The 25,845-nt window shown below is 46.6% G+C and overlaps 2 protein-coding genes across 2 annotated transcripts in view; one reads left to right on the top strand and one right to left on the bottom strand.

Annotated features, from left to right (window-relative positions):
- On the top strand, positions 1-22,107 carry Sync (syncoilin, intermediate filament protein). The gene is made up of 5 exons (XM_050151751.1): positions 1-224; positions 6,317-7,472; positions 16,390-16,514; positions 16,667-16,743; positions 19,823-22,107. Exons 1-5 carry the CDS (start codon positions 175-177, stop codon positions 19,831-19,833), a joined length of 1,419 nt encoding a protein of 472 aa, XP_050007708.1. The 5' UTR covers positions 1-174; the 3' UTR covers positions 19,834-22,107.
- Positions 21,464-25,845, bottom strand: part of Rbbp4 (RB binding protein 4, chromatin remodeling factor) — a 17,657-nt gene continuing 13,275 nt past the window's right edge. The window contains exons 9-10 of the mRNA XM_050151853.1: positions 25,638-25,748; positions 21,464-22,422 (exon numbers count right to left, since the gene is read on the bottom strand). Coding sequence (XP_050007810.1) covers positions 22,357-22,422; positions 25,638-25,748 — 177 coding nt within the window. The 3' untranslated portion in view covers positions 21,464-22,356. The remainder of the gene's footprint in view (positions 22,423-25,637; positions 25,749-25,845) is intronic.

Genomic DNA, 25,845 nt, shown 5'->3' with positions numbered 1-25,845 from the left:
GGCCCGCGCCCTCCTCCCGCGGGAGATGGTCCGGGCCAAGTGGGCGCGTCCGGCCCGGGTCGCCGGGATCTGGTGTCCGCTGCAGCTGGCAGTGCGGCGGACGCGGGCACCGGCACAGCCGCCGGCGGGGCCGGCTATTAATAACGCTCCGGGCGAGCCCGGGGTCGGGCAGTCATGGCCAGTCCGGAACCCCTGCGCGGCGGGGACGGCGCCCGGCCTGCGAGGTAGGAGCCTCCAGGGCCCGTGTCGCCACCCAGTAGGAGAGGGGGTGCTAGGTGGGCTCCCGTCCTCCACCCGCGCGGCCCCTTCCTCGCCGTGGGTAGTGGTCCGGCCCGGGTGTGGCACGGGGCGGAGTCACCCGGGGAAGGGAGATGGGAGGCCCTGGTTTGGGGACCTGACACCTCTGGTGGTCTGTGGTATTTTGGGATACTTCTTCCATTGGCTGCATGAGAATTAATCCTTTCAGGCTAGCAACCTGTCAAGATTTACTTGGCTCAACTGGCTAAGCATAGTGCAAGTTTTATTTTTATTTTCCTTTATTTCTCATTCACTGTTCGTGGGGCAAGGAAGAAACCATTTGACAATCCACTGTATTTGAGCCACTTGGTGCAGGGTTGGGCACCTGCCAGCTTGAAGTTACGAGTCTGTTCAGTCAGCTTGTTCTTCCCTGTGTGGATCCGGTGAAGGCCTAAAGAGGGATTTTTCTCTTAGCCCAACGCTGGGCCATAGCTGGACCCAGCAGCTGCCCGCACTGTGGATCTGACCACTGGTGTGTGTGTGGAGTCGTTCTGTCCCAAGTCATGCTGTGGCCCAGAGACTTCCCGGTCTATCAAATCGTGGGAAGACTTCCTGGTACCCTCTGCTGTCACGTGAGAAGGTAGAGCTGAGCTGGACCTTAGGACATGCATTTTCCCTGAATTGCCCACACACATACTCACAAGCTTGACGTCAGACACAAGTTCTTGTGTGTCTGATGTCATACACACAACCAGTCACAGTCTGATGGACAGCGTTAAGGAGTTGTCCAAGTCCTCTGGGGACAGGGACAGAGCGGCAGTGGCACTGAGGTCAGGGGCCCCAGCTGAGCATGCTCCTCTCTGCTTGGCCTCCTGTAATCTGCGTCTTTGCCAGCTCAGTAGAGAAGCAGCTAGCTGTTGACAACATCTGGTACCCAGGGTGGCGTGGCAGCTCAGCCCAGAAGTCAGGAGGCCTGGGTCCTACACACCGGCTCTGCTACTTGACCTTGGGCAGATTTCCCCTTGGAGTTCAGTTGGCTTCTGATTGCCTTCCGAGGGCCCCACACTAGGGTACAGACAACTGGCTTTGTCCTCAGGATGTCCCCTCTCATCCAATGGACATGTGCACTTTCATAAAACAAAGTCGCTGCTCCGAAGGTGAGCTACATTCAGAATGTTGTGAGGACGCAGTGGGCCTCGTCTGGGATGGATTTGGAGAATGATCAGACATTTGTTAACTAAATCAATTTTTTTTTCTGGGCTTGGGAATGAATTTAGTAATTCCTACATGCTAGGCAAGTTCACCCCATCTCAGCCTCACCCCGTGACCCTACACTCCACCAACACCCTAGAAAGACATTCAGAGTCGAGTCAGGTGGTGGTGGCATGTGCCTTTAATCCCAGCACTCTGAAGGCAGAGGCAGGTGGATCTGTCTGAGTTCAAGACCAGCCTGGTCTACGAAGTAAGTTCCAGGACAGCCAGGGCTACTCAGAGAAACCCTGCCTCAAAAATAAAACAAAACGAAAAAAGACATTCTGAGTGCAATGCTCCAAACCCTCCTTAGGCCTATGCGCAGTCTCAGGCAGAGGGTGGCTCTGCTGCCTTCTTCAAAACTTCAAGTGTGCTTCCCACGCCTTGCACCCTGGTTTGCTCCTCTCTGCACTGGGCATAACAGATGAACAGCTAAAAGTGAGTGTTCATGTAAGCGCTTAGAATAGTGCCTCGAACGTGGTTAAGTCGTTCCAAGGTGGAACATGACGCAAAGGCCGTCAGCTGGGAAAGCGGGGACTCTGGCAGAGCAGGATAGGTGCGCCTGCCTGCCCGAGCAGGTGCTCCTTCCTAGCGCCAGGAGTCTTACCTTCTCCGGAAGCTCGGGTTAGTGTTTTTAGGCACATTGGCATTCAGGAAGTTGCATTTTTCAGCTAGATCCTTCAGATATTGTGGGCCCTGAGTAGGAGGTGTGAAAAGTTACCACATGTTCTGGCTTGTCAGGCGCTGGGGTGGGGGAAGGGGCTGCAGGGGTGATGTGAGCTGAGGCTAAAAATGGTGAGCTAGGACCACCTCTTTCAAACTCTGAGAGCTCAGAATGGAGACATATGTCTGTAGTCTCAGCACCTGGGAGGTTGAGGCAGGAGGATTGTTAAGACTTCCAGGTCTGGGACTGGAGAGATGGCTCAACTGTTAAGGGTACTTGGTGCTCTTGCAGAGGACCTGGATTGGGTACCCAGCACCCACGTGGTGGCTCACAGCCATTCATAACTCCAGTTCCAGGGGATCTGATGCTTCTTTTTGTTTGTTAGTTTTAGTTTTTTGGGGGACAGGGTTTCTCTGTGTAGCCCTAGCTGTTCTGGAACTCACTCTGTAGACCAGGCTGGCCTCAATTCAGAGATCCACCTGCCTCTGTCTCCGAGTACTGGGATTAAAGGTGTATGTCACCACTACCTGGCTCTGATGCCTTCTTTTAACCTCTGAGGGCACCATGTATACCTGTGGTGCATATACATGCATGCAGGCCAAGCATCCATTCATATAAAAATAAATAAATAGAAAAAAAAAAGAGAGCTCTAGGCCAGCTTGGACTATGTAGTGGGTACTAGGTCATCCTGAGCGTTACAGCAAAGGCTTTGGAAATGTGGCACGGAGCAACCGTGGTTTTTTTTTTTTTTTTTTTTTTCCGAGACAGGGTTTCTCTGTGGCTTTGGAGCCTGTCCTGGAACTAGCTCTGTAGACCAGGCTGGTCTCGAACTCACAGAGATCCGCCTGCCTCTGCCTCCCGAGTGCTGGGATTAAAGGCGTGCGCCACCATCGCCTGGCCTGAACAACCGCGTTGTAGCCAGCGAATTGTAGCTAGACTGAGCTGCAGAGAAGCAAGGAGGCCCGTTAGAAGGCAGGTACAGCTATGTGGTGGCGACACATGCCTTTCTTTATTCCCAGCACTCAAAAGGCAGAGACAGGTGGATCTCTGAGTTTGAGGCCAGCCTGCTCTACAGAGCAAGTTCTAGGACAGCCGAGGCTGCATAGAGAAACCCTGTCTTGAAAAACAAAAAGAAAGCTGGTACAAAATAGAGCAAACAGATGATGGCTTGGACTAGGGACCTGACAGTGGATGGAAGAGGCTGGACGGAGGCTGGAGGCTTCCTCTGGTAAGGGTCAGTTTTCAGGGAGATAGTTACATGGAGCAGGAACCAGCAGTGCACGTCTCTTGCTAATCTACCTGCTTTGGGGGCTTGGAGAACTGTAATTTGAGTGCAGCCTGAGTTCCACCCCCAAAACCCATACATAAGGAGAGAACTGCCTCTCTCATAAGCTGTTCTCTGACCTCACCGTTTACACTGTGACACACACACCACCCTCCCAACACACAGGCGTACATATTAAATAGATAAAATGTAAAAAGTATGTAAATTTGAAGCAATCACCTCATCCCTTCATTTTTCCCCCCTCGTGACAGGGTTCCTCTGTGTAGCCCTGACTGTCCTGGAACTCACATTTTAGATCGGGCTGGCCTCGAACTCAGAGATCTGCCTGCCTTTGCCTCCTGAGTGCTAGGATTAAGGCATGCACCACAGTCACCAGATTTTTTTTTTTTTCTCATACAAGGTCTCAACATTTTGCTCTGGCTGGCCTGGAACTTGCAGTGTAAATCCTACTGGATTAGGACCTATGCAAAGCTCCCTGCTTCTGCATGGGATTAAAGGCATGCACAATAATGCCCACCCACTTTTTCCCCTAAAGAAGAAGAGTTTGATTATCTTCACCTGGTACTTTTTGACACCTCAAGCTCAGCTGCCCCCAAATTATAGTTCTCTTGAAGCTGGGTCTATGGCTCGATCAAAACAGTACTGGTTGGATGCCGCCAACCACCTGTAATTTCAGCCCTGGAAGGAGGAGATGGGAATCCCCAGAGCAGGCTGGCTGGGAAGGTTAGCCAATCTGTGAGCTCTGGGTTTGATTGAGAGACCCTTCCTGTTGGAGGAGGCTGCTTGGAACCTGGCTGCGCGTGGAACCTAAATAATCACACAGAAACTGTATTATTTAAATCACTGCTTGACCCATTAGCTCTAGTTTCTTATTGGCTAACTCTTACATCTTAATTTAACCCATCTCCATTCATCTTTGCATCACCACGAGGCCATGGCCTACCAGCGAAGTTTCAGCACACCTGTCTCCAGCAGCGGCTTTATGGCTTATCCCTGACTCCGCCTCCTTTCTCCCAGCATTCCGTTTAGTTCCCCTGCCCCCAGCTCTATTCCCCTATAGCTCTGCTATAAGCCCAAAGCTGTTGCTTTATTAACCAATGATATTCACAGCATGCAGAGGGGACTCCCACACCACCTTCCTCGAGGATTAAGGGGGAAAAGCTATTCAGCATGGTTCTCAATATTAGTGTTTGGATCCATGGGCACATATGTGCATGTGTACGTATACATATATGGGTGCCAGACTGAATTTGGACTCTATGCAGCCGAGGATGATCTTGAACTTCTGATTCTCCTGCTTCTACTTCCTGAGGGCTGGGGTCATAGAAATGTACCACCAACCTGTTTGCTTGTTTGTTTGTTTTTTAAGTCTTATGACAGCATTCTGCTTGCATGCATGCCTGCACACCAGAAGAGGGCATCAGATCTCATTATAGGTGGTTGTGAGCTACCATGTAGTTACTGGGAACTGAACTCAGGACCTCTGGAAGAGCAGTGAGCACTCTTAACCGCTGAGCCACTTCTCCAGCCCCACACCTGGTTTTATGTAGTGCCAGGATCAAACCCAAGGCGTCCTAAATGTTGCTTGAGCACTATACCAACTGAGCTATGCTTCTGTGTTCACGTGCGTGCACATACGTGTGCGCGTGTGTGTAGGCCAGAGGTCAATTTTGGGTGTGCTCCTCAGCACTGAAACTGGAGCTCACCAGTCAAGCTACAGTAAGTCTCTGGGGTTCTCCTGTTCTGTCTACTCGGTGCTAGGCTTAGTGTGACCACAGCATCTGGATTTTTGCATGGGTCCTGGGGATCCAAATTCAGGTTGTCATTCTTGTGTGGAAAGCAAGCACATTACTGACTGGAGCCATCTCCCCAGCCCCTTGGTTTTGTTTCGTTTCCAGTTTTTTTCAAAGATTTTCTCTGTGCAGCCCTAGCTGTCTTGGAACTCACTTTGTAGACCAGGATTGTCTCAAACTCACCAAGAGCCCCTGCTTCTGCCTCTAGAGTGCTGGGATTGAAGGTGTGTGCCACCACTGCCTGGCGGCGGCTGTGGCTTTTTATTTATTTGGTTTTATGTTTAATTTTTAAAATTTATTTTTGGTATGTATGTGGGAAGGGGTACATGGGACCAGAAGAAGGTGTCATACCCCTCCCTAAACTGGAGTTGTAGGTGGTTGTGAGCCATCATGAGGATGCTGGGAGCCAAACTTTGGGTCCTCTGCAACAACACCCCAGAGCTCTTTACCACTAAGCCAGCTGTCCAGCACTGCCCCCCCACTTTAAATATTTACTTACTTATTGGGGGGTGCACTCATGGGACAGCTTGTAGAAACTGGTTCTTTCCATTCAGACACCAGGGATTGAAGTCAGTTTATCAGTCTTGGTGGTGAGTGCCATTATGTGCTGAGCCACTCCCTGAACCCCCTTTTGTGTGTGAGAGGGCAGACTCTCATGAAACCAGGTTGACCTCAGTTCTCTAAGTACCTGAGGCTGGCTTTGAGTTCCTGACCCCCTCCTTCCATCCCCCAGGTCCCGGGATTGGAGGCGTGTACTACCTACCACGTTTGTCTTTCCTTGTTTTCCTAAGACAGCCTTTCCATGTAGACCCTTGGACATGTTGTATAGAACTGTGGGGCACCCGGCGGTGTCTGAGAGTGAGTTTTCTGTTCTTTAAGCCACCTAAGCAGAGGCTAGCCAGTGACGCTGTGTGCCGTCAGGGAATGCAAACAGTGGACTGGCTGGCTGTGGAAGAGGCAGCTTAGCAAGGGAGTAGCTAGAGTCTGCGAAGCTGCTGCAGCTAGCCCTGAGGTGGAGGCCCTGTTGACTGGTCAAACAGAATGGGGCTCTCGGGCTCTCCTTCACGTCCATCATCTCTCTTGTAGGGAAACAGGCACAGAGGCCAGTTCTCTTCAGGACGCCAAAACCCGGGAGGAGGCCATCACTTTGAGCCCAGAGGCTACTCTATCTTTGGAGGGGACTGTGAACCTAGACGACATTCTCTATCTGGGGGACTCGGTGGACTTTGAAGAGAGCCTCTACGTGGAAGAGTCTGAGAAGCCAGAGGAGACACTATGTATCGATGAATCGAGGCAGCCAGAGGAAGCTCTGGATCTGGAAGAGCCGGTGAGTTCAGAGGAGCCCTTGTTTGTGGAGGAGCCTGTGAAACCAGATGAAGTACAGTTGTCCCAGGAGCCTGTAGAGCCAGCTAAGAACCCAAGCCCGGAGCAGACTGCTTCTGAGGGAGAAATGGTGGCCCCGGAGGAAAGCCTTCCGGCTCCACCGATTCCCAGCACAGAGGAGGACCTCAGCATGGAGGACCTGGAGCTGCTGGAGGGCCGTTTCGAGGAGTGTGTACAGGCTGTATCCCAGTTGGAAGAGGAGAGGGACCAGCTTATCCACGAGCTTGTGCTGCTCAGGGAACCAGCCCTGCAGGAGGTGCAGCAAATCCACAGGGACATCCTGGCTGCCTATAAACTGCACGCCCAGGCCGAGCTGGAGCGGGATGGGCTCAGGGAGGAGATCCGGATGGTGAAGCAGAAGCTGTTCAAGGTGACCAAGGAATGCGTGGCCTACCAATACCAGCTGGAGTGCCGCCAGCAGGACGTGGCTCAGTTTGCCGATTGCAAGGAAGCGCTGAGCACTCGGGCAGCCCAGCTCTCGGGAGAACTTACCCAGCTCCGCGACGCCTATCAGAAACAGAAGGAGCAGTTGCAGCAGCAGCTAGAAGCACCCCCAACCCAGAGCGATGGGCACTTCCTCCAGGAGAGTCGGCGGCTGTCGACACAGTTTGAAAACCTCATGGCAGAAAGCCGCCAGGGCTTGGAAGAGGAATACGAGCCTCAGCTGCTGCGGCTCTTGGAGAGGAAAGAGGCAGGGACCAAAGCGCTGCAGGACACCCAGGCCGAGATCCAAAAGATGAAGGAGGCGCTGAGACCCCTGCAAGCCGAGGCCCGGCAGCTCCACCTTCAGAACAGGAACCTGGAGGACCAGATCACACTCGTGAGGCAGAAACGTGACGAGGAGGTTCAACAGTACAGGGTAGGCCTTGCCCTCTGTGTCGGAGAGTTTTGCTATGTCGTTCAGGCTGGCCGGGAGACCTTAAGAAACTCAAGACCCTTCCTGCCTCAGCCGTCTGAGTGCTGGGATTATAGGTGTGTGCCACCATAGCCAGCAGAAGTGATGTCATTTAGGTGAAGGGAAGTCTGAGGTCTGTTTTATTTTTTCCTTCCAAGATAAAGTTTCTCTGTGTAGCTTTGGCTGGTCTAGAACTCACTCTGTAGACCAGGCTGGACTCAGACTTAGAGATCCACCTGCTTCAGCCTCCTGAGTGTTGGAACTATCAGTGTACCATACCCAGAAGGTCTAACGCATTTGGGGTGGGGTTACCATTCAGTGTGAAAGCAGGGACCTGCTCCTGGGTCCGCTAACTCATTCTTTCCCCTGGCTCTGTATTAGTTTCATTTGGTTAAGGCCAGCATTAGGATTTGATGGGTATTTGAATTCTTGGTGTACACAGCTGTTTGTGTGTGTTGGGGATTGAGCCCAGGGTCTTGTGCTTGTTTGGCAAGCACTCCACCACTGAACTATATCCCCTCCCCACCCCTTTTTAAAAAATCTTACTCTGTTTACTTTATGTATATGGATGTTTTATCTGCATGTATGTATGTGCACCATGTGCATGCATTGCCCAAGGCGGCCAGAAGAGGGCAATGGATCCCCTGGAACTGTGAGCTACAGTGAGGGTGCTGGGAACTACACTTGGGCCCTCTTCAGAACACCAAGCTCTTATCCCTTGAGCCATTTCTCTAGCTCCACACTCCACCCTGACAATTATTTTCACTTTTGGTTTATATAACTCTGTTGGGGGGGCAGTGGATCCTGGGGATTGGACCCAGGGCTTCATGCATGCTTGGCAAGCTCTCTACCACGGAGCTTTATCCTCAATCCTCTCTCTCTTTAATAGATTTTGTTTGTTTTTTTTGAGACAGGATTTTTCTGTGTAACAGCCCTGGACTCACTCTGTAGACTAGATTGGCCTTGAACTCACAGAGACCCTCCTGCCTCTGCCTCCTGAGTGCTGGAATTAAAGATGTGCACCGGGGCTGGAGAGATGGCTCAGTGGTTAAGAGCATTGCCTGCTCTTCCAAAGGTCCTGAGTTCAATTCCCAGCAACCACATGGTGGCTCACNTGTGTTTGTTTGAGATAGGGTTTCTCTGTGTAGCCCTGCCTATTTTGGAACTAGCTCTGTAGACCAGGCTGGCTTCGAACTCAGAGATCTACCGGTCTCTGCCTCCCATACACTGGGTTTAAGGCGTGTGCCACCACTGCCCACCAAAAAAAAAACTTTAAAAAGAGAGAAAATTTATCAAGCTGTACTTATGACATAGATACTTCTGTGGTTATATATTATACTATATAAGAAATATCTTAAAAATGAAAGATTTAAGAATAGATAAAAATTTCCTAGGAGTGTAAGTACAGCTATAGGTACACACATAGAATGTACAAGGCCCTGGGTACTATCCCAGCATGGCAAGACAAAGCCAAGAGGTCTAGTTTTTTTTTTTTTAATATTTATTTATTTATTATGTATACAATGTTCTGTCTGTGTGTATGCCTGCTGGCCAGAAGAAGGCACCAGACCCCATTACAGATGGTTGTGAGCCACCATGTGGTTGCTGGGAATTGAACTCAGGACCTTTGGTAGAGCAGGCAATGCTCTTAACCTCTGAGCCATCTCTCCAGCCCCTGACTAGGTTAGTCTTGAACTCACTCAGTAGCTCAGGCAGGCCTTGAATTTGAGATCTCCCTGCTTCTTCCCCCCATGTAGCTAGGATGGCAAGCCTGTGCTACCAGGGTAAAATGGGCTACCATACCTGGCTTGGATTCTTAGGTTTTAAACACAAGGAACTGGGGCTCAGTAAAGTAGTTTGAACCTGTGTCTGCCTACTTCTTCCTCGGAAGTCTTTTTAAATTCTAACTCAACAGTGACTCATGCTTGGCTATAGGGAGAGCCCAAGAGGCAGAGTCCAATGAGTTCATTCCCTCCTCTACCGGCCGCATTCACCCCCAAATACCACCTAGCCATCGTCCAGGGTTTGGGCTGGAATCTCTGCATTTTCCTTTTTTGTACATGCCACCATATCCCTGTTCCCGAGTTATTTCTGATTAAGTGTGAGCCAGTTCTAAGTCCTTTTTAGAAGAGTGGGGTATAAATACCGTGTGGATAAACAATTACGTCTGCGGCTGCAGACTGGGCGTGCGGAAGGCGGGGGCTATCTCTACTGATCTCCTTTTATTGTCTGCCCCACAGCTTAGGGGGACACACTAGGCAGATGCTGAGCCAAGAGTTGCTAGGCATGCTGAGAACGCTTCCACGTGGGGCCTTTCACAGCCAGCTTTGTTTTCAGACAGGGTCTCCAGCAGCCCAGACTAGCCCCAAAGTAAATGTTACCTGGGGCTCCAGATAACTCCTGCCTTCCTGCGGTCTCACTCCTGCCATCCTCCTGCCTTAGCCTCCCAAATCCTGGGAGGATAGCCATGCGCCGTCATATCTAACTTGCTACATTTGCCTTTCGAAACATTTATCTCCTTGTATAAACTTGAAATTGTATGTCTTTCCCTCAAGAGAAATCTTGGAAATGGTTTGCTGAGTATCTTACTGTAGTGCTTATGATTTTTCAAAAGATTTTATTTTTACTTATTTATTTACTTTTTGGTTTTTCAAGACAGGGTTTATGTGTAGTCCTGGCTGCCAAGGAACTCACTCTGTAGACCAGGCTGGCCTCAAACTCACATGTTCCGCCTGCCTCTGTCTCTCCAGTGCTGGGATTAAAGGGGGGCCACTACACCCGGTTAAGATTTTATTTTTAATTATGTGTATTTTTTGGGTAAGTGCACATGCATGCTGGTGCCGTCAGAGGCTGGAGGCATGGGATCCCCTGGGAGCTGGCCTTACAGGTGGCTGAGAGCTGCCCGATGTGGATGGGAATCGAACTCAGGTCCTCTGCAAGAGCCACTTCTCTGGCCCCATGTATGCTGTTTTTAAGACAGTGTCTCACCGTAGAGGACATGCTGGCCTCAGACTCTGCTCTCCTGTCTCTGCCTCAGGGGTTGAGGTTTCAAGGCCTATCCCACCTCCTAGCTCCAAATTCTGTTTTTCTGAAAGGGTCGCCAAACAGCGTTTGCTGTAGACTTTCCTGTTTCATTCTGGTTACTTGTCGAGGGTGCCCTGGGATTTCTCAGGCTGGGCCTGCCCCCTCGGAGTCAGTCCGCTGATATCATCACCGCCACCATCCCTCCATTCACCGTTTCTGTGTCTCGTATGAATCAGGCTCAGGCGCTGGCAGGAAAGACAGAAAATAGTCGGGGATGACGTGTTGCTGTTCTCCCAGTTTGCAGTCTGGGAGAGATGCCAGACAAAACGAACGTTTTCATAGAATCCAAACATCATCGATGTTGAACAGGTTTCCTAAGTTGGGGATGTAGCTCAGTGGTAGGCAGCTTGCTTGGCATGCACGAAGCCCCGGGCTTGCCTTCTGCTATTGCACACACAGAAAGAGAGAAGAATGAGGCCTGACATGGTGACATCACCTTTACCACCAGCAAAGAGGATGCAGAGGCAGGTGGATCTCTGAATCCGAAGCCAGCCTGGCTTATAGGGTGAGTTCTAGCCCCTCCCCCTGTACCAAAAATGCTTGATTTGAGAAGGTTAACTATGGCAATCTCAGACTCGCTGGAATATGCAGTTCGAAGTGAATGTACTTCAATGTCCTGAGCCGTAGGACAGGCCTGGGAACAGTCTCTGTATGGATGAACTAGGTATGCTCACTCCCATCTGGGGAAACAAGGGGGATGGCGAGTGACTAACAGTAACTATTATGTATTAGAAAGTTCTCCGCAGAATTCATTACGTCTCATACCTCTGGGAGGTACAAAATGTTTGGGAACTGAGCAGAGAGGGGAGACAGAGGAGCCGTTTGTCTGGCGTCGACCACTCCAGCGTAGAAAGCATGAGGATGAGGTTTGTGCACGGTGATAGATATGGGTCTATTTTCATTCTTCTACATGTTGATATCAGTTATGCCAGCACCACTTGTTAAATATGCTTTCTTTTTTCCATTTGATATTTTTTGCTTCTTTATCAAATATCAGGTTTCGAAGATGTGTGGCTAGATATCCGGGTCTTCTATTTGGTTCCATTGGTCCTCCTGTCTGTTCTTATGCCAGTACCAGGCTGTTTTCAGTACTGTAGCTATATTTTTTAAAAAATATTTATTTATTTATTTATTATGTATGCAATGTTCTGTCCGTGTATATCCCTGCAGGCCAGGAGAGGGCACCAGACCCCATTACAGATGATTGTGAGCCACCATGTGGTTGCTGGGAATTGAACTCAGGACCTTTGGAAGAGCAGGCAATGCTCTTAACCGCTGAGCCATCTCTCCAGCCCTGTAATATATTTTTTATATTTTATTTCAATTTATTTTATGTGTAGTGGTGTGAAGGTATCAGATGCCCTGGAACTGGAGTTACAGACTGCTGTAGCTGAGCTGCCATGTGGGTGCTGGGAATTGAACCCAGGTTCTCTGGAAGAGCAGGCAGTGCCCTTAACAGCTGAGCCATTTCTTCAGCCCCTATATAATAAATTCTGATCACATTTACCCACTCCCTTTTCTTCCCTCACCTCTGCCAAGCCCTCCCTCTGTGTTTTTGTTTTTGTAAGTCTCTTTAGCAGAGCAATGTGAAGTGCCAGGCACTTCATTTTGGCCTTCTGGGCTTTCACAGAGAAGACAGATGAGTCTGTGTCTAAGGAAAGTAATGAGGGGTGAGCTCAGAACCAACTGCAAATCCTGGCCCCACTCCCTCCCAGGTCAAACAGGATCATATTCGATTTTAACCAAAAGGCCAAGAGACAGTAAAAATGGGATTTCCAGGCGGAGAGATGGCTGGTGGCCGGGAGGAGCTTGCTGCTCTTGCAGAGGTCATTCCCAGTATCTGCATTGGGCCATTTGCACCTTCCTGTAACCCCAGCTCTGAGGAATCCATGCCCTCTTTCTTCTGAGTGCCCTAGGCACTGCACACACTTGCTGCATGTATATACACCAAGGTATCGAGGCGCGTTATTAGTTTTTAGAAACTAGGACTGAAGGTCGCTTTCCAGGTTGCATAGAGTGAGCTAGTTATTGTTGGTGAAGCTCCTACAGTGGTGCCAGGCTCATGTGAGACATGGTGTCGTTAGCCTTGGCTGTCCTGGAACTAGCTCTTGTAGACCAGGCTGGCCTCAAACTCACAGAGATCCGCCTGCTTGTGCCTCTTAAGTGCTGGGATTAAAGGCGTGCGCCACCACTGCTGGCTGACTTTGGAGTTTATTAAAGAATATTGATGGACTGGAGAGATGGCTAAGTGGTTAAGAGCACTGACTCCTCTTCACTGCTCAACCATTAATTTAAAAATTTTATGTATGGGTGTTTTGTCTGCATGTATGCATGCATGTAGTGCCCAAGGAGGCCGGAAGGCAGCATCAGATTCCATGGAACTGGAGTTACAGTTGCTTGTGAGCTGATATGTGGATGCCGGGAATTAAACCTGGGTCCTATGAAAGAGCATCAAATGCTTAAACATTGAGCCATCTCATCAACTGATGGTGGCACACACCTTTAATCCCAGCACTCCGGAGGCAGTGGCGGGCGGATCTCCGAGTCTGAGGCCAGCCTGGTCTACAGATCGAGTTCCAGGACAGCCAGGGCTACACCAAGAAACCCTGTCTCAAAAAACCAAAACCAAACCAAACACTGAGGCATTTCTCTAGTCCCCCCACCCCTTCTTTTAATAAAGGGTCTATTGAGCCTTGGCTGCCCAGAAATTATTCTGTGGATCAGGTGGCTTCTACTCACCTATGCCTGCTTCGTAAAAGGTGTCCAGCTTCACCCAGCTTTCTGAGATGGTCTTCATTGGCCTGGTGGTGGTGGGGCCAGATTTGCTAGACTGCAGAGAGCCGCCAGGCACGTGCCTGTCTCTGTCCCCCCTTCCCAAAACTGGGATTGTAAACACCCATGATTCTGGGGATTAACAGGTTCTCATATTGTGTGGTCAGCACTTCACTACGCAATTTCTCCATGTATTTATTTTTTTCCGCTTTTTAAGGTTTTTTTTGACACAGGCTCTCTACACAGCTCTGTCTTGGAACTCAGTATGTGGAGCAAACCGGTACTGAACTCACAGAGCTCTGCTGGGGTTAAAGGTGTGTGTCATCTCACCCAGCCTTTTCTTTTTCTTTTTTAACTTTTTTGAGATGGAGTCTCAGGGACTCCAGGCTCGAGTCTGGGTGGAGTGCTGGGGTCAGAGGCAAGCATCACCGCGCTGTCTCTATGCACCTTGTGGCATCATCCCACCCCCACCCATGTGCTTTGCTTTACTCAAAGTGGGGCAGTGTGCAGAAACCGCCCTTCAGATGTCACGTTCCTAGGTGGTGTGGTCCCCCAGGCAGGGCTGGACACTAAAAAAAGAGCTTTTGATAGTGTTGGTTAAAGTGGAGCTTCCGCAAGGGCCCAGATCACAGATGGATGCACCTCTGAACAATATCAAAGCTGACTCAGATCAGAGCACCTTCTAATAATAGCAGTGCCCAAAACAGATTCAGTTATTTCTCAACTGCCCTCAGAAGACATCCTCACAGGCTGTAACACCCTGTGTCCCCAGGGCCCCGACCCTTTGGAGACAAGGTCACAGACAGCCCAGGCCAGCCTGGAACTTCTGATTCTGCCTCCAACTCCAAAATACATTTGCCACCGCAATTTATGCTGTGCTGGGGGTCAAACTCAGGGCTTTGTGGACAGAAGGCACCATACCAAGTGAGCCACATCCCAGCTTCCCCATCCTGATCCTTCAAGGATCCAAGCCAGACTTGCTGAGCATCTTCCTTTCCTCCCTGAACTCAAGACAGTAGAGCGCTCAATGGCTATCCTCAGCACCACACACAAGTTGCTAGCCTATACTCATTTAAAGGTAGTGTCTTATGTAGTCCAGGCTAGCCCCAGGTTCATTATGTAACCAAGAATGGTTTTATTGAACTTCAGGATCCTCTAGCGTCCACCTTCAGAGTGCTTGTGTGTTCCACCATGCCTACTTCCTAAAATGTTTCTCCTTTCAGTGCTGAGGGTGACTAGGGTGTGGGCATGCTGGCAGGTGCTCTACCACTGACCTACAGCTCTAGCCCTTTATTCCGGTTTGACTCTGGTTTTAGCTGTGAAATGATTTTTGAAAAAATGTGTTTATTTTCTGTGAACTGGTGTGAAGGTATGAGATTCCCTAGAACTGGAGTTACAGACAGTTGTAAGCTGCCAGGTAGGTGGGGGAATTGAACCCAGGTCCTTTAGGAAGAAGTCCCAGTGCTCTTAACTGCTGAGCCATCTCTTCAGCCCCCATGAAATAATTTTTTTAAAAATATTTATTATATATACAATATTCTGTCTGCATGTTTGCCAGCAGGCCAGAAGAGGGCACCAGATCTCATTACAGATGGCTATGAGCCACCATGTGGTTGTTGGGAATTGAACTCAGAACCTTTGGAAGAGCAGGCAATGCTCTTAACCACTGAGCCATCTCTCCAGCCCCCATGAAATGATTTTTAAACCTTTAAGAATCTCAATAATTGACAAAGTGCAGATAAATCCTTAACACCTTCCAACTCATATAAAGTTAAAAATACCTTAATATGCTTCTGGAAGAAAGTTTATGGATTATGAGGAACATCAGCAACTGACTTAGCACTAAGTTAATGTCAGGCACTAAGCCTCTAGGTACCTTTTGTTTGTTTGCTTATTTATTTATTGTTTTTCGGTTTTTCGAGACAGGGTTTCTCTGTAGCTTTGGAGCCTGTCCTGGAACTAGCTCTGTAGACCAGGCTGGCCTCGAACTCACAGGGATCCACCTGCTTCTGCCTCCCGAGTCTCTAGGTATCTTTTTTTTTTTTCAAAGATTTGTTCATTTTGTCTTGCTTTTATGTGTGTATGTGTGTACATGTGTGTTTGGTACCCACGGAGGGGAGAAGAGGGCATCAGATCTGGAGCCTAGAACTATTTATCAATAGTTGTGAACCACTGTGTGGGTGCTGGGAATCCAACCTGGGTCCTCTGCAAGAGTAACAAGTGCTCTTAACAGCTGAGCCATCCATCTCTCCAGCTTCCCTTTCCACTGTTGTTAAGATTTAAATAATAAAATGATTGGTAAACTTTTTTTTTCTTTTTAAGTTTTTCAGCAGGGTTTTTTGCGTAGCCCTGGTCTAAAACTCAGAGACCCTCCTAGCAGCCCTGGAGTGCTCAGGTTAAAGGCGTGTCCACCACCACAGGGCATTTTCACAATATTGTCACCTTGTCAAGATACTTTTTTTTTTTTTTTCGAGACAGGATTTCTCTGTGGTTTTGGAGCCTGTCCTGGAACTAGCTCTTGTAGATCAGGCTGGTCTCGAACCCACAGAGATCCGCCTGCCTCTGCCTCCCTAGTGCTGAGATTAAAGGTGTGTGCCACCATTGCCCGGCTTTTTGTGTTTTTGAGACAGGGTTTCTCTATGTAGCCTTGGCTGTTCTGAGTGTTGGGATTAAAAGCGTGAGTCATCACCACCAGGCCTCAGAACTGATTTCTTAACCTATCCTATGAAGGTAGTATCAATCTCAGTATCACTATATTCAATGATACAGGTCGGGCATAGTGGTGAATCTCTTTTCCCTGCATTAAAGAGGCAGAGGCAGGTGGATCTCTGGGTTCTAGGCCAGTTTGTTTACTACCATGTTCCAGGACAGCCAGGATGCACAGAAAAACTGTGTATGTGAGGGGGAAGGGGGACCAAACCAACCACACGGTAACAAAACAATCACACAACAATGTGAAGTGCTGTATATAGCAGATGTCAGGTATCTATCGTCTGGCTCACAAACATCTGGCCCTTCTGCACAGGAGCAGCTGGAGGAGATGGAGGAGAGACAGAGGCAGTTACGAAGCGGCGTGCAGGTCCAGCAACAGAAGAACAAAGAGATGGAGCAGCTGAGGACCAGCCTCGCTGAAGAGCTCTCAACGTATAAGTCAGTTTTCTCTGCTTCCCAAGCCACGTCTACTACTGACTGATGGGGGGGGGGGGGGGGGGCTCATGGAATATCTTATCTGACGAAAGAAAACAAAATCATTTGGGGAACTGACTTTCAAACAGTTGGAAACCGGCTCTCTCTTTTTAAAGGGCTATGCTACCCAAGAGTCTGGAACAGGCTGATGCAGCTACTTCTCAGGCAGGTGGAGTCGAGGCCCAATCCCAAGGTGATCTTCGTGCACAGATGACAGGGGGTTTGCTCGTTATCGCTGCTTTCCTAACAGTACTAACTAATGCCTTATTCTGGAGGGTCTTAGCTGTTACCCTTACTTGGGATTCTCTTACCTTAATCTGCGTAGTTACAGGCATGTGCCTCTGTACCTGGTTACTTAATATCCTTTTATTATTGCTATTGCTATTTTTTGGTTTTTCAAAACAGGGTTTCTCTGTATAACCAGCGTGGCTGCTCTGGAACTTGCTTTGTAGACCAGGCTGGCCTCGAACTCAGAGATCTGCCTGCCTCTCCCTCCTAAGTGCTGGGATTAATGCCTGAGAAAGCTTTAATTTTTAATGAGACACAAAATTACATTTGGCCATTTTGCTGAGCCTCACCAATAATATTTTTGAGACAGGTCTCACCTTGTAGCTTTGGTTGGCCTTTTGTGTAGGCCATGTTGGCCTTGAACTCACAGAGATCCACTTTCCTCTGTCTTCCAAGTACTTGGATTAATTACCACGATAGTCAAGAGCTTTTTGTGTTTTATTTTTCAAGATAGAGTTTCTCTGTAGCTTTGGAGCTTTCCTGAACTAGCTTTTGTAGACCAGGCTGGCCTCGAACTCTCAGAGATCAACCTGCCTCTGCCTCCTGAGTGCTGGGATTAAAGGCGTGCACCACCACCATCCAGCATCAATAACTTTTATATTACAGATATATCATCTAGTGGCTGGAGACGGTTCAGCAGTTAAGAATGCTAGCTGAGAATACAGGTTTGGCTCCCAGAACTCACATGCAATTCAATTGTCTATAACTCCAGTTCTAGAGGATCTGGTGTCCTCTTCTGGCCTTTATGAGCACCAGGCACAGGCATACATGCAGGCAAAACATTCACTCACATGTAAAATAAAAGATATTTAAAGCAAAATCCAGGCTCTATATATATACATCCTTTCAACTCTGATATTCAGTTTCCTTGGTATGGCACAAAAGACAATCCTAGTATCAAATTAACACTGACAAAGAAGGCCAACAGGAATAAATGACTCACTTAAAAAACCATTGAAGATACTCCTGGAGCCCAAATTTAGTCAATGTATAAAATAATCACCAAACATGTCCACTCATCTGTCAGAGAGGGTTTGAGTACAGTACCCGTGGAGCACAGAAGCTAAAGGCAGTTATGGGCTACCCACCCCATTGGGTGCCGGGAACCACACTTATGTCTTCTCGAAGAGCAGTGTGTGCTCTTAAATGCTAAACCATCTCTCCAGCCCCTTTTCACATAATAAAAGTACAAAAGCTGGGGACTTATTTAGTTGGGAAGTTTTAGGGCAAGAAGGGGGGAAAAACCCAGATGCTAAGTTGTATACAATACAGATATGTCCATACATTTTCTTTCCTAAATTTGGATACCAACTGGTAAGCAGTAACTCCAACTGATTCATTCTGTAAGTTTCTAGATTTTCTTTTATGGTTATGCTGATCATCTGGGAGTTACAACCCTGCAATTGACAATGACCTGATGAGCTCTTTTGTATGGACTGGAAAGGATAACAATCTAAACAGAGGGTCTGAGCAGAGGATGCAGCTCAGATAGTGGAGTGCATGTATAGCATGAACAAAGCCCCAGCACTGCATAACTGGGGCGGGTGGTGCACGTCTGCAATCTGGTGCCTGTGAGACAAGAGCACCCTAAACTCAAGGACTGCCTGGGCTGAAGGAGACGAGCTAGAGATGGTGCAGTGCTGTGGGGCACTTGTTCTTGCAGGGGACCCAGGTTTGAGTCCCAGAGCCCACAGCCACCCATAATTCAAGTTCTGGGGCATCTGACACCCTTGTCTGGCCTCCTCAGGCACCAAGCATAACACATGCAGGCAAAGTGCGCGCGCACACACACACACACACACACACACACACACACACACTTGAAAAGATCAGGCGATGGTGACACACGCCTTTAATCCCAGTACTCAGGAGGCAGACGCAGGAGGATCTCGAGTTTGATGCCAGCCTGGTCTATAAGAGCTAGTTCCGGGGCAGCTTGAGCTGTTACATAGAGAAATCCTCTTTCAAAAAAAAGGACAACAAATTAAAAGAACAAAAAGAACATTTGTTGCTCGTGTGAGGGAACATGGGTCAGTTTCCATCATTCTCATCAGGCAGTTTTCAACTCCTGTGACTCCAGCTCCAGGGGATATGGTCTCTCTTTCAGGCCTCCAAAGACACAAGACACAGGTGCACACATGCACAAAATCTTAAAAACAAAACTTAAAAACAACACCCACATGACAACTTACAACAGTGTAACTCCAATTCTAAGGGATCCAATGTCTCTTTCTGACCTCCATGGGCTCCTGTGCACAAATCACACACACACTCAAAAGTCAAAACAAAACCACCAGAACTTTGAACTTGTCCTGCCTCATCCCGAGTGCTAAAATTGTTGCTTACTTTATTCTCTCACCCCACTGTCACAGATGAGTATATTTAGTTTTTTTAAAAAAATATTTATTTATTATGTATACAATATTCTGTATGTGTGTATGTCTGCAGGCCAGAAGAGGGCACCAGACCTCATTACAGATGTTTGTGAGCCACCATGTGGTTGCCGGGAATTGAACTCAGGACCTTTGGAAGAGCAGGCAGTACTCTTAACCACTGAGCCATCTCTCCAGCCCTTAGTTTTTATATTGTAGCCAGGTATGGTGGTACCAGGCACATGACTTTAACCTCAACACTAAGGAGGCAGACTGGATCTGAATTAAAGGCCAACCTGATCTACATAGTCAACTTCAGGTCAGGCAAGGCTACATGGTAAAATCAAACTAGTCTACTCTAAGAAAACCTTGGAAGCTCATTGTTATAAAATTTTCTAGCCGGGCGGTGGTGGCGCACGCCTTTAATCCCAGCACTCAGGGGGCAGAGGCAGGCGGATCTCTGAGTTCGAGACCAGCCTGGTCTAAAGAGCTAGTTCCAGGACAGGCTCCAAAACCACAGAAAAACCCTGTCTCGAAAAAAAAAAAATTTCTAATGTATTATTTCAAATTGTACAAAGTGCAAACTTAATTGTATCTCTTTCAATCTTACAGGAACTCTTTAGAAATGTATGGCCGGATATGTAACCCAGAAACAACAAAGCATTTGTATCAAAGCACCACCAGGGATGGACTTTTCACCAAACAGGAGAGTGCCAGCAGCGGGCAAGCAATTCATCCTGTGAAAATTGCCCAGAGATTTTAGGGTTGGCTGGAAGCAGAATACCAGTCAACTGGTACTATCTGGATTCTTTTCTGTAGGCTGCGAGTACTGATCTTAATGCACTGTGGGATGGGAAATGAGACTTTTTATCCTTCAGCAGCACACTGGGTATAACAGATTTATCACATCTGGCAATATTGTGAAGATTATTTATTGCTTTGTGTTGACCCAAACCAGAAACATTCAAGGGGAAAAGTTGGGGTCAAAAGGCAGCCAATCTTTGCTATACAGATCCACTACGTGGGTCCCTTTGAGCTATGGGTATTAGATTTTTTTTTTTTCCGAGACAGGGTTTCTCTGTGGCTTTGGAGCCTGTCCTGGAATTAGCTCTGTAGACCAGGCTGGTCTCGAACTCAGAGATCCACCTGCCTCTGCCTCCCGAGTGCTGGGATTAAAGGCGTGCGCCACCATCGCCCAGCTGGGTATTAGATTTTAAATGACTCTTTCACAAAGCTATTTCCCCCTTAATGTCTGCACTCTCTACTCTTAATATTTACTCTTAAAACAGAGCCAAGATAGCTTTTTTTTTGACAAAGGACTTCATTTATATATAGCCCTGGCTGGCCTCGAACTCACTTTTCAGACAATGCTGGCCCTGAACTCACAGAGATCCGCCTGCCTTCACAGTACTGAGATTAAAGACAATGTTGAGTTTCTTTTTTGAGACGAAATTTTCAAGTAGTCTAGGCTGATTTCTAACTTATGTAGGTCAGGATGATCTTGAACTTCTGATCTTGCCTCTACCCCCAATTACTAGGATTACAGGTGTCCGTCACCAAGACACTTCTCTCCACACACTCCTCTCCCAAGGTATCACCATGTAGTGATTTGGCTTTCTTGGAACACATTACATAGAGGGCCTCAAACTCAGCGATCCTTAGTGCTGGGGTTAAAGACCTGTGCCATCACAGCCAGCCCGACACACACTAAAACGATGAGAACAGGAACCACTTTGAAATTGGACCAGACACTCCATTATTCAGACTTTTCAAAAAAAAAAAAAAAAATCATCACTGGTTCTGGAGGTGAGTCATCTAGACAGTTCAAGCAAAATCAGTCATTTTATCTGGTTTTTGCATGTGGTCAAAGGCACTCATAGCCAACCCTTTAAAAGTAGGGGGTCCCAGTAAAAAACACTGGACAGATACAAGGTTTCTAACACAAGCCTCTTTCAAATTTAAACTCTGCCTTAAATTCTCTATTATACTGCCTTTGACATCTTAGAAACTTGTGTAGCTCTTTAGGGAAGACTTCAAAAATATGTAATTTTACCGAGACTAGTTTGTGTACTGTTAATACCTTCACTTTCCCTGGCAGGAGTAAAGTCCTTTTTTTATGCTTCTGGATCAATTACATTTATTTTAATCTTGACAGCCAAGACCATGGAAAACAACTGTCATCCAAAACAATTCTTCAGGAAGCCGGAGACTGGTGTTTGATGGGATATTAAAAAAAAACTCAGCAGCACAGGACACTTTATAGAAAAGCAATTTATTCCATTATAAGCACTTACACAGTTAGTCATGGAGAGTAGTAACAGGCCTGATGGTGAGACAGGTCAACCAAAATGGAAATGGCTTCAAACTATAGTGGTCAAGGACTAACTCCTAAAAAAAGCAACTCTTATCAAGGATTAATTTAATTTTAAAAACAAATACAAACTAGCAATTCACTCTTTCTCAACTTGACAGTTCACCAGTGGTCTGTCAATTAAAAACATACATCTCACAACTTGGTGGTCCCAAGTTTAAAAAACAAAAACAAAAAACCGCACAACAAAAGCCAAGTGAAGTAGGTGTCTGAGCCAGGAGTATAAATATTGCAAGATGTCATTTTTATTCCTGAATAAAATTTATTCATTTCTATAAATTTATAAATTTTTCCTTAGGAATTTTCTAGCAACAAACCCAGGTCTAAAGTAGCTTCAGAAATGGGGCATATTATGTATGATTATTTTTCTTAAGCTATATCCCAAAATTTTCATATTCTCAAGAAAGTGACTAGAGTGGATAAGGAATAAGTGAAGTAGGTGTTCAAGTCAGGCGTATAAATATTGCAAGCTGTCATCTTACAATATTCATAGAAAATAATCACACACAATGCCCCATTTCTGAAGCCACCTCAGACCTGGGTTTGTTACTAGAAAATTCCTGAAGAAAAATTTAAATATAAGTCTGTGGCTTTGTTGAATTAAGCCCCCCCAGTTAAAGATTTAGAAAACACCCATGGTTTGGGCTAATAGTATTGTTGGTGGCACCTATTGTAGCCGGATAGCTGAACAAAGTCTGTGTCTTAAACCAGTGTTAAATCCATCTCAGGGTTCAGAAGAAAACAAGGGGAGTCTAAATCACAAGTGCAGACATGTCTAGGATCCTTGTCCTTCTGGATCCACACTTCCTTCAGGGTCTTCATCATTGTAAATGTTCTCTGCCTGCCAGAGAGAGAAGACAGTTATTTCTTTTCTTCCCTCCCCCACCCCCCTGGGTTTGGAGCCTATCCTGGAACTCCCATAGATCTGCTTGCTGGGATTAAAGGTGTATGCCATTACTGCCCAGCAACAGTTATTTCTTGAAGTCTATTTCCATAATATATTATGCCAAGGTGCCTGATTACAAGGTCCCTGATAACATTTCAAATAAGGCCATATAGTTCTAACTATTCAATGCTGTTGCTGAATAAAAACAGCAGACAATGCATAGACAACATGAATCATAAACACAACAGTACAAACTTGGAGCACGTCACAGCTTCTACTATAGGGCATTTTCACAAAGTGTGACGATCTTCATTCCTGAACTCTTAAACCAGATATATTATTGGTAATAGCTAAAATATAAACCAGAGGTTTCTATGAGACCCACAGAAGTTGATGCTTATAAGCAAAGAATTTCTTTTAAAGATGACAAAAATATTCTAGTATTTTTTTTTGTGATGTGCAACTCTGGAGTAGGAAAAAAACTAACTGAATAGTAAATTTAAATGAAACTACCCAAACTTTATATGCAAATTTCAATTAATAAATGTCTTGAAAAGCTACTTTACATAACAAATACCCACCCCCAGTAGTTGATGAAATGTCTAAGTCTAAAATCAAGTGCGTGGAACCAAGAACCCAGTCACATCAACAATCACCAATACCAGACCTAACAGGCATCACCTCAGGAGGGCTGTAACCCCAAATCTGCAGGATTACCCTGTGACTTCTATCCAACATTGCTATAAAATTTGAGGGTTTAGCAAAAACTCCTTTGACTGGTTTGAAAATTTGCTATGATTCTAAAGAATGAGATTTTGATGTTTATATATTATGCATGTGATCTCTTGCTTCAGCTTTCCCAAAATCTAGGATTATAGAGCTACCATGCACCCTGCTTATTCCTGGGGTATCTATTTTGTATGTCTGTATTTAGAAAACCCAGGGACCAAATGGAAGAGATAGATATAGGAGGGAGCAGAGCGTATTACACTCTTCTAGCAAGTCAATGTGACTCCCAGAATCTGGATGCTCAAACAACCTAGAGCAAGCTAAGAGCTTAATCTCCCTTCCCGACTGGGGAGGCAGAGTTCCAAGAGGTTAATTTTCAGCACTCCTGTTGACTGCCCAGCTGTGAGGACATCCAGGGGCCTCACCAAAACCTTAGGAACAGACTCAGGTGTGGTACAAAAGGCATCATCATCATGAGCAGAACTGAGCTAAAAATCCCAATGGTGGGCTGGAGAGATGGCTCAGTGGTTAAGAGCACTGTCTGCTCTTCCAGAGGTCCTGAGTTCAATTCCCAGCAACCACATGGTGGCTCCAAACCATCTGTAAAGAGATCTGGTGCCCTCCTCTGGGGTGTGGAGGAGGCAGAAAGTTGTATACATAATAAATAAATCTTTAAAAAAAAAAAATCCCAATGGTTTCTTAGCAGAACCATGCCAAAACACAGGTACTACTTATTATATGAACATAACAAACAGAGGCAGTGACCCTGGAGGGTCACTCTCTCTACCTTTTCTTTTGGTCATTTTTCTCCAAAGATAGGCTTTCTCTGCTACCCTGGAACTCACTCTATAGAGCAGGCTCGCATCGAACTCAAAGAGATCCACCTGTTTCTGCCTCCTGAGTGCTGGAATGAAAGGCGCACTTTCCTACCCTGCCTACTTCTTGGCTTTTTGGAGACAGGGTCTCTCTATGTAGCCCTGGTTTTCCTGGAACTCAGTGTGAATTTCAAAAAGCAGAGATAAGATAAACTGTCTCTTAGTTCCCAGCTCACAACTGCCTGTAATTCCAACTCCTCTTTCTGGCCTCTAAAACCAACACACACACACACACAATAAAATAAATCTTTACAGGTGATAGTGATGGCAGCAGTGGGTATGCTTTTAATCTCAGTACTTGCCTTTTATCCCAGAACTTGGGAGGCAGACGCAGGCAAATCTGTGAGTTCAAGGCCAGCCTGGTGTCTACAGAAGAGTTCCAGCGTGGCCAGGACTACAAAAAAAATCTGCCTAAAAAAACAAAACAAACCATTCCTTTCATAATTAAAATGACACAATCCTTACAGTGCCATTCATGATCTATGTCAACTTAAGTCTATATAATAAAAATGACTTATGAAATCTTTAAAGTACCAGCAATAAAAATTAATTTTACATTTTAAGGTAAATTTTAATATATAGTTATGACATTAATACACAAAAATCTACTACCTGTCTATCCTCCTCTTTCAAAAAAGACCAGGGCTTTCAGCAGGGTGTTGGTGGCATATGCCTTCAATCTTACCACTTGGGAGGCAGAGGCAGGCAAATCTTTTGAGTTTAGGGCAGCCAGGGTTGTTACATAGAAAAACCCTGTCTCAAAACCAACTAACCAACCCAATCATCATTTAAAAATCAAGCTGTTGACATCTCCTCAGTCTGCTTAGAGACTTAATGATGAGGTTTGGCTCTGTATTTTTAAGTTCTTGATTTAAATTTAAAATATCTTTATCTATATCAAGATTTAAAGCAGTTAAAGACTGCTTAATGCTATGAAAAAAAATAATCAGAATTTAAAACTGGTAAGTTTCAAAAATCTTAAAACAAAACAAAACAAAAAAAAACAAAACAAAACCCACGTATCTTACATTGCTCACACAGCAGTGACCTGGCTTATAATCCCAGCTCCCCGCCCCTCCTTTTTTTTTATTTTGGTTTTTATCGAGACAGGGTTTCTCTGTAGCTTTGGAGCCTGTCCTGGAACTAGCTCTTGTAGATCAGGCTGGTCTCGAACTCACAGAGATCCGCCTGCCTCTGCCTCCCGAGTGCTGGGATTAAAGGCGTGCGCCACCATCGCCTGGCTCCCAGCTCCCTTTGAGTTCATAGTGTAACAGTTCACAACTCAAAAGCCCCAGCTTCAATTACCAACAAGCTAAACCTGGCCACATAGTAATGACAAAAAAAACAAAATTTAATCTGTGTCATCTTGGGGACTACCCAGGGAAAACTGTTCAAAAACCAAAAAGAAAAAAGTACAAACAAAAACCCAACAGGGAAAACTTCACCTAAACATCGAAGCCACACCTAAAGAAAACGGGGCTGAGATGACAGCTGCATCCAAAGCGTGTGTGTGTGATGATGGTCTCATGTATCTAATGTCCCCTAAATAAAGTGCTGAACACTTACCATCTGCCAAACTTGCATGATATTGTCTTCTGATACAGAACAAATCACCCAAGGTTCATTGGGATTCCAGGAGAAATCAGATATCTTGGCAGTGTGACCACCATGAATAAACTGGAAGAGGGACCAAAACCAAGACATTAAACACAGACATTAAATCATAGCCTACTGCTTAAAGCACAGAAGACTCCAAAGTGCCTGAAAGGTTATA

Source organism: Alexandromys fortis, unplaced genomic scaffold (genome assembly GCF_014885135.2).
Source record: "Alexandromys fortis isolate MF-2015 unplaced genomic scaffold, M_Fortis_MF-2015_v1.1 scaffold_26, whole genome shotgun sequence".
In the NCBI taxonomy this organism is placed as follows: Eukaryota; Metazoa; Chordata; class Mammalia; order Rodentia; family Cricetidae; genus Alexandromys; species Alexandromys fortis.
This window is presented reverse-complemented; position numbering and strand designations above follow the sequence as displayed.